Below are 16741 nucleotides of genomic sequence, written 5' to 3'. Positions count from 1 at the left end.
TTGTTTCTGCAGTGTGTTTTGGGCTCAATTCTCGCGAGAGTTCTGGTGCTGACGGGGTCTTCCTTTGAACATGTGCTTCTCAGTGGGTTGTTTCTGCAGTGTGCTTTGGAATCAATTATCGCGAGAGTACTGAAACTGAGGGGCCTTCCTCAACTCTCTCTCCCTCCCAGTTCTCGCGAGAACAGGCTGTCGCTTTTGCTGGAGGAGGATCCAAAATGGCGGCGCTGGCGAGCTCCCCTTCTCCTGGGCTCCCTTCCTTGGCTCCAGCGGCGCCGACGGCGACAACGACGACCCCAAACCCTGCCCCTGCGCTGCCTCTAGGGCCGCCGGGCTACCGTCCCTTCGAGCCGGAGTCGGTGGGGCTGAGCCCCGGCTGGAGGCTCACCAGTTACGGGGAGCTGCGGGGCTGAGGCTGCAAAGTCCCCCAGGAGACGCTGCTCAGGCTCCTGGAGGGACTCAGCGGCCCTCGGCCGGCCTTGGCGGAGGCGGCGGGGGAGCCCGGGGCAGTGGCCGCCCCGACCCTCGGTGAGAGCACCCAGGAGGGGAATGAGCCTGAGGGAGACAGGGAGATCAGAGCTGCATCCGCCCCGCATGAGTAAACTACTTTGGCTCCAACAGTTTGACAGCAGAAATCTGGTGCCACAATAAGCGACCGATCCCAGAATTCCATAGCATCGAGCCATGGAAATGTAAAGTGGTGTCAAACTGGATTATTTATGCAATGCAGATGCAGCCTAGAGGTCCTAACCAGAAAGGAGGACAAGGCATGGCGAAATGGAAGACAGTCATGAAAAATCTAGTAGGACAGTACAAAATAAAAGCTAAAAACATTCATAGGAATATAAGTTCATATTTATATACATATAAATTCATGCTTCTGAGTTATGTCCGTAACAGGTCAAGTTTTGGAACTCCTCCTGGACAGAAGGTTGAAATGTAGGACATGGCCTGGAAAAGGAGGACACCTGGTCACTACGTGTGGAGCATGGTGGGACCCTATTGCGACAGGGAAGACTCTGAACAGCATTAAATATTGACATAATATGGCTGCCAACTAGTTTCTGAGCAAAGTCCAAGGAGTTGTTATGTGAAGATGAAGGCTTTCATGGCCAGCATCCATAGTTTTTTTGTGGGCTTTTGGGTTCTGTGGCCATGTTCTGGAAGAGTTTCGCCAGCGTCTGTGGCTGCCATCTTCAGAGAAAGCATTCTGTAAAGGTGCCAGCCACAGACGCAGGTGAAGCGTCAGGAATAAACCCTTCCAGAACCTGGCCACAGAGCCCAAAAAACCCACAAAAAACTACAGCTGTTTGTTACCTTTAAAGTCCTACATGTTATTGGCCCAAGTTAGCCACACAATTGCCTTCTCCCATATAATCCTTTTTGTACAGTCAGGCTCTCTGGAGGACATTTACTTTGAACAGCCAAGGCTGGGCTGGCAACTGTCACCCAGAGCACCTTTTCATTTGCTGACCCCAGGAGAGATTTGACAGCTGAAAAAGCTGACTGCATTTAAAACAGTATTAAAGACATATTCGTTCTGGCAGGCCTACGCAATCAATTTTAAGTCATGACTTTTTAATTTGTGTATGTGCTTTTACGAGTATGTTTTAATAGTTTTATAGTATTGTGTTTTAACTGTGGGTTAATGTGTTAATTGTTTTGTATTTTAATGTGCATAACCTCATCTCTAGTCTTGAGGAGAAGCTGGAAAGAAAATTATTTCTTCTTCTTTGTATTATTATTATTGGAGGCTTAAGAAAGTGTGATGGACTAAAGCTCTTCACATGGTGTGAGGTGACAGTTTTCAGTGCATCCGTAACTCTGTAGGGCTTATATAGAAAGGTGATTTTAGGAGTCCTGATGATGCAGTGATTAAATGCCTATATTGCAACCACTCACTCACAAACTACAAGGTTGTGAGTTCAATGCCAGCCAGAGGCTCCTGGTCAACTTAGTCTGGCATCCTTCTGAGGTTGCTAAAATGAGTACCTAGCTTGTTGGGGACAATTAGCTTACATATTATAAACCACATAGGGAGTGCTTAAGTGTGCTGATAAGTGGTATAGAAATGTACTTGCTATTTCCCCTTCCATGCAGTATGTTCCAGCCTATGGGGATTGCTACATTACAGTGGGCTCTTGGATGGGCTAAAGGCCACAGGCTACACTTTGACTAATGCTCCCATTAGGAGATACAGTTGGCCCTTGGTGTCTGCTGGGTTTGCTTCCAGGATCCTCCGTGGATACCAAAATTCATGAAGGCTCAAGTCCCATTAAATACAATGGTGTAGTAAAATGGATTCCTTTATAAAACATGGCAAGATCCACATTTCCTTTTTGGAATTTATATTTTTAAAAAACATTTTCAACCCATGGCTAGTTGTCTCTGTGGGTTAAGAATCCATAGATACAGAGGCCAGCTGTACTGTCTTTTCTATTTTAATTCATCAACTTTTGTCCAAAATACATGGCAGAAATAATCCAGTTTGTTTTAACTGCCCCGGCTCAATGCTAGAGAATTCTGGGAACTGTCATTTTGTGAGACATTTAGCCGCCTCTGTCAGAGAGCTCTGGTGCCACAATAAAGTACAATTTCCAGGATTCTCTAACACTGAACCAGGGCAGTGATCTCAAACTGGATTATTTCTGCAGTGTGTTTTGGACCCTAGACTGAAGACAGGACTGTTCTGACCCCACAGTCATGTGGTAGAAATACTTGTAGGGGTGCTGTAATGCTGGTGTTCTCTCCGCAGGCATTGGGATGGACTCCTGTGTGATCCCTTTGAGACATGGGGGCCTATCCCTTGTACAGACTACAGACTTCTTTTATCCACTGGTGGAAGATCCGTACATGATGGTGAGTGTAGAGGGTAGGAGAGTACTAACAGAAAGGGTGGGTGGGTGGAGTTGCTGACCACTTAGACAGAACCCAGTTATGACTGTGGTAGAGCATTGTACACTTGTGCTGGGAGGTGGCAAGCCTGACACTTGAAGTTCATTAGGACAATTGTTTTGTGTTTTATCTTTTTTCGTATTCAACACCGTTGCTGCTTGTGTTTCATATAGGGCCGGATTGCCTGTGCCAATGTGCTGAGTGACCTATACTCCATGGGTATCACAGAGTGTGACAACATGCTTATGCTGTTGAGTGTGAGCCAGAAAATGAGTGAGGAGGTGAGAAGCAATGCTATTATAATCAAAACCTGCCTGTATATCCTTTATATAACATTCTTTATGTAATCAGACTACCACTAAGTAAGGACATCACTTGTTTGGCTCAGACATGCTACACCAGAAACTGCTCTTTGAGCCTAGATACTGCCAGGGCAATGGAGCCAGTGGTACCTTAGAAAACTATAAAGGGAAAGGGGGCATTACTCAGTGGTAGAACATTTAATGCAGAAGCTGTCAGGTAACTGGAATTTTCAGTTAAAAGGATCAGACGGAAGGTGATGAGAGAAGGTGGCTCTCTGGATCAGAACATAGATATGCACTGCAGGGCTAAACTAAAATATAGTCTGTCTTAGTATAAAGATACTTCTGCTTAAAAAAGAAAAGTATATCTTGACCTGAATCAGACTGCTAGCCCGAACTAGGGTACATTCAGTATGGAAAGAGATCTTATAGCACCTTTGAAACTAACTGAAAAAAAGAAGTTGGTAGCATAAGCCTTTGTAGACTGAAGTCTATAAAAGCTCATGCTGTCAACTTTTCTTTCAGTTAGTCTCAAAGGTGCTACAAGATGTCCCTTCATACTCACTCCACAGACTAAAATGGGTATATCATTGTAGGGTACATTCAGTGAATCAGTAAGAGTGTGGGAAAGCAACATCTATGTAAATTCCACTGAAGCAGTTATTGGGATTATTGGGACTAATAGTGGGAGTCATAATTGAATTTTAAGGTTTATGTGCTTAAATACATTAATGCAGTTTTTCTAGGACAAAACCTAACTGGGACTTGTGTCAATGATTATTTGCTGAGATAAGATCAAGACACCCTGAGTCAATTCAAACATCTTGCTAAATCTTAATTTGCACTGACCTTGATTCAGAACTCAAACCTGGCTTGTATATCCATATAATCAAATTATGGTTTAGAGTGGTGTAGCTGCTTTTGTTTTCTGTACAGCACTCCTCTTTCTATGGTGAAATAGCTTCCACTAATGTGAAGGAACAACTGAAATAATGGCTTGCCAGTTTCCTGAATCATTTATCATATTTTCATCCAGGAACGGGATAAAATCATGCCACTGATAATCAAGGGCTTCCGGGATGCAGCAGAAGATGGTGGCACCTCAGTAACTGGTGGGCAAACGGTCTTGAATCCTTGGATTATTGTTGGAGGGGTTGCAACAGTTGTTTGTCAGCCCAATGAATTCATCATGTGAGTATTGGGATCTCAGTGTGAGAGAATTTGAGAAAGTTGCTCATGTATTTTTAGAAAAGGTAATTGTTTTGTAGTGTCATTCACTTATGAGAGATAGTGAGGATAAGTGCAAGATTAGAGTTGCTGAGTCACATTGGAAGAGAGAAAAATATCTTAGTTGAATTTGGGATTGCTCAGGTTTGCAAGAGGAAACTTTCAGGCTGGGGAATGGAAAATCCTCCTTCTGATTCCAGGGCAACCTTGGCATATGAGCCCTTATTGTGGCTACCAAATCATGTGCAAAATAAAACAATAGTGACCCTAAAATAGTCTCAAGCCATATAATGTCATCTGGTGCTGAAATAAGCAGTACAACAGGCTTTGTAAATATACTGGATATAGGACATTTAAAAAAAATTATATCAACACACTCCTTAGAGCTTCATGGCCATGAGTACCATAGGGCTGGTGGCAATATATGTAGCAGTACACTGTGGATCTGGCTGGAATAATTTGATATGACAGTGTCAGATTTTAAACCTGCTGTTGAGATTTAGGATTATGTGGTTTTTGGAGACTGTAGAATATGAAGCATTTCTGGCAGAGAGGTTTGGTAGTGCTTGTTGTGTGTCAGATCAGGGGTCGGCAACCCCGGCCCGGGGCCCGGATGCGGCCCGCGAAGGCCTGGCCGCCGCCCCTCGGCTGCCCCTGCCGCCGCCCGCCGCAGTGGCCGCCCGTCCGCGACTTTTTCGCCGCTCTGGGCGCCGCCATTTTGGGCAAAAAAATGGCGGCGCCCATAGCGGCCTCTGGGGCTATGGGCGCCGCCATTTTTTCGCCCAAAATGGTGGCGAAGTCTTGCGCGACCTCGGGGGAGGTCGCGCGAATTTTGCCGCCCAAAATGGCGGTGCCCAGAGTGGCCGCCGCAGCAGCGGCGGCAATGGCAGCGGGCCTCTGGGAGGGAGGCCCGCTACCATCTCTGGGACCCTCCAGGAGGGCTCCCAGGGCGGCAGGGGCCTCTGGGTAGGCCCGCTGCCGTCTCTGGGACCCTCCAGGAGGGCTCCACAGGCGGCAGGGGGCCTCTGGAAGCCCCGCCGCTCTGGGACCCTCCAGGCGGATCCCAGGGGCGGCAGGGGGCTTTTCTGCAGGGCCCTCTGCCATCCCTGGGGCCCTGCAGAGGGCTCCCAGGGTGGCAGGGGCCTCTGCGGGGCCTGCTGCCATCCCTGGGCCCGGCTTTAGGGCTCCCAGGGCGGCAGGGGGCCTCTGCAGGGCCCTCTGCCATCCCTGGGGCCCTGCAGGAGGGCTCCCGGGCGGCAGGGGGCCTCTGCAGAGCCCGCTGCCGTCCCTGGGGCCCGGCAGGAGGGCTCGCGGGGGCAGGGGGCCCTGCAGAGCCCTCTGCCATCCCTGGGGCCCTGCAGGAGGGCTCCCAGGGTGGCAGGGGGCCTGCATGGCCTCTGACATCCCTGGGGCCCTGCTTTAGGGCTCCCAGGGTGGCAGGGGGCCTCTGCAGGGCCCTCTGCCATCCCTGGGGCCCTGCAGGAGGGCTCCCAGGGCAGCAGGGGGCCTCTGCAGGCCCTCTGCCATCCCTGGGGCCCGGCAGGGGCCCTCAGGGCAGCAGGGGCCTCGGCGGGGCCTCTGCCATCCCTGGGGCCCTGCAAGAGGGCTCCCAGGGTGGCAGGGGGCCTCTGCAGGGCCCTCTGCCATCCCTGGGGCCCTGCAGAGGGCTCCCAGGGCGCAGGGGGCCCTGCGGGGCCCTCTGCCATCCCTGGGGCCCTGCAAGAGGGCTCCCAGGGTGGCAGGGGCCTCTGCAGGGCCCTCTGCCATCCTGGGGCCCTGCAGGAGGGCTCCCAGGGCGCAGGGGGCCCGGCAGACCCGCTGCCGTCCCTGAGGCCCTGCAGGAGGGCTCCAGGGCGGCAGGGGCCTCTGCAGGGCCCGTTGTCATCTTTGGGGCCCTGCAGGAGGGCTCCCAGGGCGGCAGGGGGCCTCTGCGGGGCCAGCTGCCGTCTCTGGGCCCTGCAGGAGGTTTCCCCAGGGCGGCAGGGGGCCTCTGGCGGGGCCGCTGCCGTCTCTGGGGCCCTCCAGGGGCTCCCATGGTGGCTGGGGGCCTCTGGAAGGCCCGGTGCCGTCACTGGGGCCTCCAGGGGGTCCTCCAGCACTGGCAGGCCCCCCCCCCAGCTTTTTTTTCTGGTCTCTGACGGGGCCTAGGGCCCCGTCAGGGCCAGCAAAAATGGGGAGGCCTGGCCCCTGGAGGGTGGAAGCTACCCCCCCTGGCATGCGGCCCGCCCCTGGAGGGTGGAAGCTCCACCCCCCAGCACACAGCAGCCCGCCCCGGAGGTGGAAGCTCCACCCCCGGCATGTGGCCCCGCCCCAGAGGGTGGAAGCCCACCCCTGGCACGTGGCCCCGCCCAGGAGGGTCGAAGCTCCACCCCCCAGCTTCGGCCCCCCAGTCGCCTGAGGGACAGCAACCCGGCCCCCGGCCAAAAAGGTTGCCTACCCCTGTGTCAGATGGAGAGTTTCCAGCTGAATCCAGGACACAGGAACTAATTCTCTTGAGAGAGGGCAATCTCAGGCATCTTAAAGTTATTGTATGCTGCTACTGAAGAAATCTGCCTTGGACCTGAAGTAGGTGACAGCTAACATTTAATTCTTGAGAAGAATGCTTGATTGAGTTACTGATGGCCAATTTCAAATACTTTTGGATGAAACTGGCATCTTTAAGTGGAGTTTTCAGGCAAAGTTTTGTTATGGAGATAGCAACATGTGGCTGAAGGAAGATAAGGTTAAAATCTCTAGGTGCATAGGAGAAGTTTTTATGTAGACCAGTACATGTTAACATAACCTTCCTTAGGGGTATTTTTGATTGAAATTCCTCATAAAATCACCACTGGCAATAAGTAAAGGCTTTCTTATTTTTCCAGGCCTCTTAATGTACCTTTATATTTTTCTTTCTCTGGGTTTATTTTCAAGCAGTATTGGACTGTTCTTGTTCTTATTATTTAATTAAAGTTGCTATTGTTAGTCATCGTAAGAATTTTGTTACAAAGTGGGGGGGGGGTATGTAAATAAGGTACTCTGAGCTTTTGAAGTTCTTTTTATTTTGATTCTAGGCCAGACAGTGCAGTTCCAGGGGATGTTCTTGTGCTGACCAAACCACTAGGGACTCAGTGGCTGTGAATGCTCCCAATGGCTAGATAACGTAAGTGATAATGCAATGCAGCATATCTTTGGGGAAACCTTGAAAATGCTTTGGTGTTCCTATGTGCTGTGAGTGGGAAGTGATTCCTCTTTACATACACTGAAGGAGAAGGGAAAATATTGCCACGGTAAAGTGCAGGATGAGTGCAAGTCTTAATCTGAAAAGCAGAATGGAAACTGTGTAGCGTCCTGATGATAGACTGCAGCATCAGCATTCCTCATTGTTGGCTTTGCAGGCTAGGGATTGTGGAAGTTATAGCAATAGCAAGTACATTTCTATACTGCTTATCAGTGAACAAGCACTCCCTAAGCAATTTACAGTGTGTAAGCCAATTTCCCCCAACAAGCTGAGTACAGTGGTACCCCGGGTTACGAATTAATTCGTTCCGCGGCGCCGTTCGTACCCGAAAGATTTCGCAACTCGCAACCCGAAAAAAAGGCTTTCCGCTAGCGCTGGAAAGCCCGCGGCTTTTAAATTTCGTGCCAAAAAGCGCCGAAACACACCGAAAAAAAATTCGTAACCCGAAAAATCTTCGTTACCCGGAACAGTTTTTTTCCAAGCTAACTTTTTCGTACCCCCGGAATTTCGTAACGCGATCAATTCGTATCCCGGGGTACCACGGTAACTCATTTTACCAGTCTATGAAAGGATGGCAGGTTGAGTGACCTTGGACCCTTAGTCTTGGATAGACCCACAACCTTGTGGCTGCAGTACTGGCATTTAACAACTGCACCACCAGGGCTCACCTAAGTTGTAGTTCAACAATGTCTGTCTGGAGTGGCACATTTGCTCACTGGTGTTAAGAGAGAGATACAGTGGAGACTAGGAGATCTGGGTGCACACTTTAGCCAGCTCCCAAATCTTATTGGTGTGATAATGACTGTTTGCCTAATTATTGTAGAACTAATCCAGTTAATTTTTAGGGGTGGAGTGAGTACAATGTAAAGCATTCATAAGCTCTTTTAAAGAAAGGAAAGCACAGATAAAATATAAGATGATGGATAAGGAGAGGGACTATCAAACAATGGTTAGACACAACGATATTTAAATTTAAAATGTAGATTAAAATATAGACTAGTGCAGATCTGTAAAGAGCCATTCCCATCCCTGCTTTGAAGTGATAATCCCCATCTCAAGGACATTTACCATATAAAGAGTGGCAAGTCATTGGGCAAGAGGTTTGTTGCAGCAACAAAGCTACTGCCTTTCCATCACTAGAATGGTTTTATGAAAATTTTATTAAGATGTTCTGGACTGAATTGATTTGGGGGTGGATTGAGGTCCCTGACTGTTTCTAGTGAATAATAGGAAAGTCTTTTATTTCTATTCCAGCCAGAGCGGTGGAATAAGATTAAGCTGGTGGTTTCCAGAGAAGATGTTTGAACTGGCTTATCGGGAAGCCATGTTCAGTATGGCTATGCTGAACAGAACAGGTAGGGCACCTCAAATGAGGGCTTAGATCTGTACTTACTACAACTCACAAGTGTTGAGGACTGGTTAAGGTAGCAGCTAGGGTAACAAATCCTACCCACATTTTTAGAACATAGAATATTATATTTTGGGACTGTTTTGTGGTAATGCTTAATCACCTAATGCCAAGTTCGGCTAGAAAGATGTGGGATAGACTTTAAAAGCAAGATGTCATTTTATGTTTAACAGTCATTTGTATTTCTCAAGATCCTCAGAGCATTTGAGTTTCAAGTTACAGGTTTAAGGAAAATCTACCCTATAGATGAACTTCATGAATGCTACTTTTATTTCACCTTTGTATTCTCTTTTAAAAAGGGAAAAAGTTTTAAAAGTGTGGAAATAATAGCCTTGTTGTTACTGATAACTAGAGCGCCTTCCTTTTTACAGACAGAATTCAACCCATTTTTCTACCCCACAAAAAGCTGCTGGGGGATGAAAATCATGAATTTCAGATGTACAGAATTCTGTGGCAAAGTAACAGCGATGGCTAAACCAAACTGATAAGTCACAACTTTACATTGTAAGGTTACAGTGACAATTGCAAGGTAAAACCCAACACAGTGATTGTGTTAGCATTCAGCAGTGATGTAACAAGAAGAGGTTATGCTTAAATTGATGGGTAGCGCTAGCTTAATAGGCTCAGGTTCTGGTCTCCTGAGCCTGATTTTCTTGGGAGCTTCTTAGTATGAAGTGATGTCACATGTATTTGCTGCTACACAGGCTGCTGCCACCCAGCTCCTGATGGAAGAAGCAGAAAGGACTACTGAATGGGTCTTGTTTAGTTGTAGGCCAGGCAGCATTCTCAGTTGTATCTCTAAATTTTCTTCTCACATTCCAGCTGCCAGTCTGATGCACATTTTCAGTGCACAGCTGCCACAGACATTACAGGATTTGGGATTCTGGGTCATGCACAGAACTTAGCCAAACAACAACGCAGCGAGGTGTCATTTGTCATCCACATCTGCCCATTATCGCCCAAGATGGCTGCCATCAGCAAAGCAGGTGGCAATCGGTCTAAGCTCCTACAGGGGACATCTCCAGAGACATCTGGTAAGAATGGATAACATAGGTCGGAGTGATAGATGAAGATCTAACAGTAAATCATTGAGTGATTTGCATTGATCTAAGATTTCTGACTTACTGTTGTTTTAACAATAGCAACGGAAAGTGGCTTAGCATCCTAAACTATATATTGCAAATGAAGGAAAATGAGTAATAAGAAATGGCAGGCTTTGAAAGAATTGAGCTCTCTCATTTGACACTGACAACAAATATTTGGATTTTCTTTAAACCTACTGTATGTTATCTTTTGATTTTAAAAAGCAGATCCCGCAAGTCTAAAACATGCCCACTCTAGGTAGAGTAGGGATGGTGGGAGGTTAAACCTGTCTGTGGCCTAATGCTAACTTTTTTTTTTTTTATGACAGGGGGTTGCTGACTTGTTTGCCCCGAAGCAGGCTGCCCGATTCTGCGCTGAAATAAAGTCCCCAAATATGAGAAGGACATCAAGCCTGGATCATTGCATGTGTGGAAAAGGGCAACCAGACAGCTCGCATCATTGACAAACCACGTATTATGAAGTGACACCTCGGGGAGCCAGTGCTTCCCCTCAAGATAACAATTCTAGTGCCAGCCCTGAAACATTTCATGAGGTGGTGGAATGACTTTCTTCTGTCACCATAGGTTCTGATCTTGAAAAGGGAATCACATTGATATTCGGGCTTAGAGCACCATTGCCTTCTATACTGTTATGACTCCAAAATATGGTCTGTCTGTTAGTTGGTGACTGGTTCTCTCTCTGTCATTGAGTTAATTTGAAGGTGCAAGAAGGTAAATGGCTGACATACATTGATCTGAAGATGATAACTTGAATTATTTATTGGAATTGTTTCTCCCTAGCTTTTGGTCGACGAGACGCTGGTCCAAAAAGAGGTGAGTTATTTAAAAGCCAGTTTGGTTGGGCAGAGGTCCTCTCCTCTCTTCCAGAAGCACTCCCTTAAAAACCCGTTCTGGGTGTGGAGGAGCAGAAGAACCCTAGAGGAGCAGTATCAAGCTCAGCTACATGGATGGTTCCTTGGGGTGTAAATTATTGGTGATTTTGAATGAATAAAAAACTTGATTTCTACAAGCAGTGAAGGACAGTGGTGTTTTATACTATCTCACATAGGTGGGAGGTGCTGGCTTAAGGAAAGTCACTCACTGCTGTTCTTGAACTTTGCTTTAATTATCACTTAAGATAAATGAGATTTACAGTGACTCTTAATATCAAAGAAGGATAAACAATAAGCAGTTTTCAATTGGGAACACGCTCTTAAAAAGCAGAAGAAAAAAAACTTGTTCCCACCCTTTTGTGTGGTTTTCCTTATCACAGCTTGGCTGAAGAAATGTTTAAGGCACTGTTAGGGCAGCCTGGGGTGTTTCTTCCTGTGAGCAGGGAGGCACATATGAGAAAGAACTAGTAGTCTTCATGTAGAAGAATGTTCTTATCACCACGATAGAGAGAGCTACTGGCAGATAAATAATCAGTGCTTGTTACCAACCCAAAAGGGGTGGGCCCAATCCCATGTCCCTGACATACACAGAGCAAACACTTGTTCACAATAAACCAAGAATAGTGGCAAATCCCCTTTTCCCATGGCTATGGTAGCCAGGCCCTGAAGAAGAACAGTAGCAGGCTCAACCATTCTCATAGGAGGAAAAATTAATAGCATACAATGGGCCACGAGCAAACAGTCCCATGATGCTTTGCTCTACATGTCAAGTGTCAGTAGCTGACACCGCTGTGGTCCTGCTTAAGGCAATACAGCAAAAGGACATCATAGACTAGAACTCTCCTTCCTCATGTCAACTGGATGCATTCCATGACAGGGATCTGTAGTGTGTCCATGTCTGGAGCTTTTGTACTGGCATTTAGGAACAACAGTAGTTAGGCTGTTTCTTCAGCAAAGCTTGTCTTTGACCTGCCATCACTAGGGGTGTTCCATTCCATCCCATTGGGTAATCTGGAATGACAAGAGGGAAATTAACAAATTTAAAATGTCACATGGATACAGGATGAAACCAATCACATAACTTGCTCCTCTTGTGTACAGTATGTGCCTTCAAGTAATTTGTCAACTTATGGTGACCCATGAGTATACCAGCCCTTTATTCTGGCTAGCAACAGGCTCAACACTCACAATGGTCACACATTGCACTTTTGGTTATAGCTCTATGCCGGGATTGGCATCTTGTGGCCTTCCAGATGTTACGAATAGTTCACATAAGCCCTAGTGAGTATAGCTAATGGCAAGGGATGACAGGAGTTGTAACTGAACAGTATATGAAAGTCCACAAGTGTGCCCATCCTTGATCTAAAGAAAATGAGAGTAATCACTTCTGCATGCTTAGAGACGTGTTTAAATACCATATTAAGAGAAATGCTTAGGAAATAATTTATACTGAAATTCAAGAGGGCACAAGTGTGGTTAACAAAAAGAGAGAACACACACCTTTTCAAAAGAAAAAATTCTTTTCCAGAAGAGGCAACAACAACAACAAACCACAAGTTTGAAAAAGTCAAATGATCGGGGGGGGGGGGGGAATAGTTTCAGATGTTAGAAGCAAGAAAGTCAGCATGCTGGCACTTTAGACCAGTAGACACTAAGGAGTATTGTAAAGAAGAGGGAAGGACGTAATCAGTTGTGAATCTGAAGGCTTTCTCAGCTGGAATCCATAGTTTTTTATGAGGTTTTTTGGCTATGTGGCCATGTTCTGGAAGAGTTATTGCTTTCATTTTCACAGACAGATGCCTAAAACAAAAATTCCAGCCACACCCAGGACAAAAAAGAAGCACAAAAAAATACTGGTAGACCAGGCAAAAAGGATCTGTGAACCCACTTCCTGGAAGACAAATTGAAGGACCTGGACTGAGCTCTACAGGTTCTGCCAGGCCCAGAAAAACTCGTAAGAGTGAGATAAACTACCACCAAAGGGAAGATATTTTACCAAACATCAAGGAGTCACAGACAAAATAGGGAAACTGATGAAGAAACACAACGTCCAAATGATCTACAGACCAACCAAGAAAACCCAGAAAAGACAAGGAGAGACACTGTTATGACTGCAGGAATTTACTGCATACTGTGCAGCGTGGACAATCTACATAGGGACCACCAAACGCGATGTTTCAAAACACTAATCAAGGAGCACAAGGGACACTGCAAACTGGGTCAGCCAGAAAAATCAGCAGTAGCAGAACACATTGTATAAACCATTCGGGGCCATAAAAATGCGGTTTTGAAAACACTGAAATTCTGGACCATGTCCTCAACTGTAGGTCAGAATGCAGAGAAGCCACTGAAATCATAAACACAGACAACTCAACAGCAAGAAAGAAACACTTAAAGTAAACAGTTTGGCTACACGTCCTGAAAACCACCAAAATGAAGACCCCAGCAAATGCAAATGAAAACCACCCAGAGTCAGGGGGGATTTCCCAGCAACAAGGGATCATTCATGCATTAGACAACCCTGAGGCCTTGCCATTCAACAACAGACCAACACGGAGATTAACATGTAAAGCACATGCTCTCAACCAAGGGGCACACAGTGGTGTGTGTGTTGTGTGCATGTAACACACCACACACACCACCTCCTTCGCCAGCAATTCCTGAAGATGCCAGCCACAGATGTTGAGAAATGTCAGGAATAAACTCTTGCAAACATGGCCATATAGCCCAAAAACTCCACAAAAAACTATGAATCAGTTGTGTCTGTTTTGAATGCCCATTTCCTCTCAAGAAAGCATTTGACAAACTGAGTTGAAATGTAGGTGAAAATGTATGAATAGTAATAGTATTACTGTATATAAAAAGTCACCAGCAGATCTCCATGCAAGGATTCAAACTAGCAGTTTTACATTTCATTTAACAAAACGTGCAGAATCACTTAGTCAGGAGGACTGGAAAGCGGTGAAACATACTACAGTAACTGTTTTACTTTATTAAGATGAAGGAAATTATTGCCCAGGTAGCTTCATGTTTATTTCAGTAAGTTGCTGAAAAATAGTATTAGTTCTAGAAAGGAAAGTCCTCCCTTTCCAATTCTATGCAGTTCTGCTGTGGGGGGTCAGCAAGAGAAAAAGAGCTGAATAGTATGTTCAGTCATGGACAGAAGCAATCTAAGGGCTGTGTTCCAATATCTGTATATGGGATCGACCACTCTTAACTTGATTCAAAATGGTTGGCAAGCTAATGACAGCCATATTTTCAGTACTTAGGGTGATGAAAAGAAAAAAGGAAGACTGAAGAATCTCCCAAAACATCTCTAATGGGTCTATGTAACTAAATGTAAGGTAGAGTGGGGCACAAATTATTCCAGTGGCACAAAGAAAAATTGGAAGAAGTGGTGACTAACCAGGGAAGAAACTAATAAAAGGTCCCAGATGCAGTACAGAGCTAACTTTGCAGGCAAAAATTAAAAGTAACTGAAAATGAAATTGAAAGTATGTAATACCTTCATATGAAATCTTTGGCTGTGGTTGCATTTGGAAACTTTGTATAGTACTGGTTTACTCATGGCCTGCTACATAGATGCAGGACAAGGCAACAGAAATGTAGGATTCTGAGCAGGTAAAATTGATTTTAAAACCTTTTGGTTCAATTGAAAGTGGGTGGGCTAAATTGTGAAGAGCAGACAAAATTTCTTCAAGTTCATCAGTTTGGCCATGTACCAGTTAGCAGAAACTGACCAGAGATCCTTTTTATATATTTTTGTTGTTATAATTGCCTTCGTGATTGATCTTGACCCATGGTGACCCTATGGATGAGACATCTCCAGAGCTCCCCTGTCTTCTAACTGCTCTGCCCAGCTCCTGCGAACTCATATTATTAGTAGTCTCTTTAATAAAGTCTAGCATGTGGCCTTCTTCTCTTTCTACATTCCCTCCAACTTTCCTAACTTTGCGGCCTGAACAGACAGGCCAAAATAAAGCTGCTTCGGGCCACTTTGGAGTGTAGGCTGTTTAAATGACACATGCATCTTAAGAGGCCGAAGCGCACCAAAGCTGCTCCAGCCCTTAGAACTGGGAGCATGTTTTGGTGCAGCTTCGTCTCTTAGCATCAGTGCTTCATTTAAACTGGCCCGAAGCAGCTTTTTTGGCCTGTCTGTTCAGGCCCATTATTGTCTTTTCCAACAATTCATGCCTTCTTATAATGTGTCCAAAGTATGACTGTCCAAGTCTTGTCATCTTGGCTTTTAGGGATATTTCTGGCTTGATCTGATCTAAGACCCATTTTGTTTGTCCTTTTGGCTGTTCATGGAGATCCTTGGCACTCAATCTCCAGCATTACAATCTCAAATGAGTTGATTTTCTCTCTATCTTCTTCTTAAATGTCCCAGCTCTCACATCCATACATGGTTAATTGGGAATACAATGGCTTTTATATACTAGGAAAATGGTAAAGCTTGTGGAGCTCTTAGTGTTAGAAAGGAAACCATCGTGGGTACAGCAGTGTCTTGAGTGTTTGAGACTATAACTATGGATAGACCAATGGTTAGAATCCCTGCTTGGCCATGGAAACCCACTGGTGGACATGTGGCCAAGACACACACCTCAGCCTCAGAGGAAGGCAAGGGCAAAACCCCTCTGAACAAATCTTGCCAAGAAATCCTATGATAGTTCACCTTCAGTGGCCAGAAATTAGAAACTATTTGAAGGTACACAACAACAGGTGCAGAAAAATATGTAGGAAAAGAGAACATTATGCAGTAAGAGAGTTAATAACATTAAAGCACTGTACATCGGCATATTACGAGAGAAAATAGTTTTATCTCTCAAGTACTGGTACTTGGGTGCTCTCAGTGATTTAGGCAGGAGGATTCAGATGTACAAAATGCAGTAGTTCACACATTAACTATCTGGAATTCACAACTAAATGTGACATTCAGTTAGGTGGTCTGAATGGGGGCTTGGCAATTTCATGGAGGAAGGTTACATCAAGATGTTGACACCTCATAGATAGTATTTCACTGAGCAGTAGTTCCTACAGACAATAGGGAGACACAGGCTACTGCTTTCAGGTCCTCCTTACAGGCTTCTGGAGACATTGGCCACTGTCCAGAAAGTGAACAGTGGACCTAGGATTAGGTAGAACAGCCAGTGTCGTAACATAATGCTATGGTGGGCATAAGTGGTACTCAATTGCTTATAGAGTAGTCAGTTTTACTATAGTAATCCATCTCTATACATACTAATACTTTAGTTGTGGTGCCTGACAGGTTATTTTCCAACTTATGGAGACCCTAAGGCGAATCTATCATGAGGTTTTCTTGGCAAGATTTCAGAGGGAGGTTTGCCATTGCCTTCCCCTGAGGTTGAGAGCATGTGACTTGCCCAAGGTCACTTAGTGGGTTTTTCAGTGCAAGCTGGGAATCAAACCTTGGTCTCCAGAGTTGTCGATTCAACACACTCAAACTCTATGCCACATAGGGTTACACAACAAAACAATAGTGGAGAACCCTTCCAGCTGACTAGGCTTGACTCATTTCAGGCCTCAATGAATCATAAGTATTATCCATGAATGAAAGAGATGTTTACTGGAGCTCCATGTTCTCTGTGTTTTCCTTTCTACTGTTTTCACCCTCTTGAGTTTACTTCTTGATACCCAAGGTGGTTGAAGATCTTGAGACAAGCACAGCACTTACCTGGAGTGGAGGAGTTGGGCGCATA

The 16741-nt window shown here is 45.8% G+C and overlaps 2 protein-coding genes across 2 annotated transcripts in view; one reads left to right on the top strand and one right to left on the bottom strand.

Moving 5' to 3' along the window:
• CACNA1F (calcium voltage-gated channel subunit alpha1 F) overlaps positions 1 to 16741 on the bottom strand; it is a 125744-nt gene that overhangs the window by 61673 nt on the left and 47330 nt on the right. The window lies entirely within an intron of this gene.
• LOC121922708 (selenide, water dikinase 2-like) lies at positions 173 to 8950 on the top strand. Its single transcript, XM_042452431.1, has 6 exons — positions 173 to 525; positions 2753 to 2856; positions 3066 to 3173; positions 4231 to 4385; positions 7472 to 7560; positions 8893 to 8950. The coding sequence occupies exons 1-5, from the start codon at positions 216 to 218 to the stop codon at positions 7536 to 7538; spliced, it is 744 nt and encodes a 247-aa protein (XP_042308365.1). The 5' UTR covers positions 173 to 215; the 3' UTR covers positions 7539 to 7560; positions 8893 to 8950.

The sequence above is a fragment of the Sceloporus undulatus genome, chromosome 2 (assembly GCF_019175285.1).
Source record: "Sceloporus undulatus isolate JIND9_A2432 ecotype Alabama chromosome 2, SceUnd_v1.1, whole genome shotgun sequence".
Taxonomy (NCBI): Eukaryota; Metazoa; Chordata; class Lepidosauria; order Squamata; family Phrynosomatidae; genus Sceloporus; species Sceloporus undulatus.
Note: the sequence above shows the minus strand (reverse complement) of the source record. Positions and strands in the feature narration are given on the sequence as shown.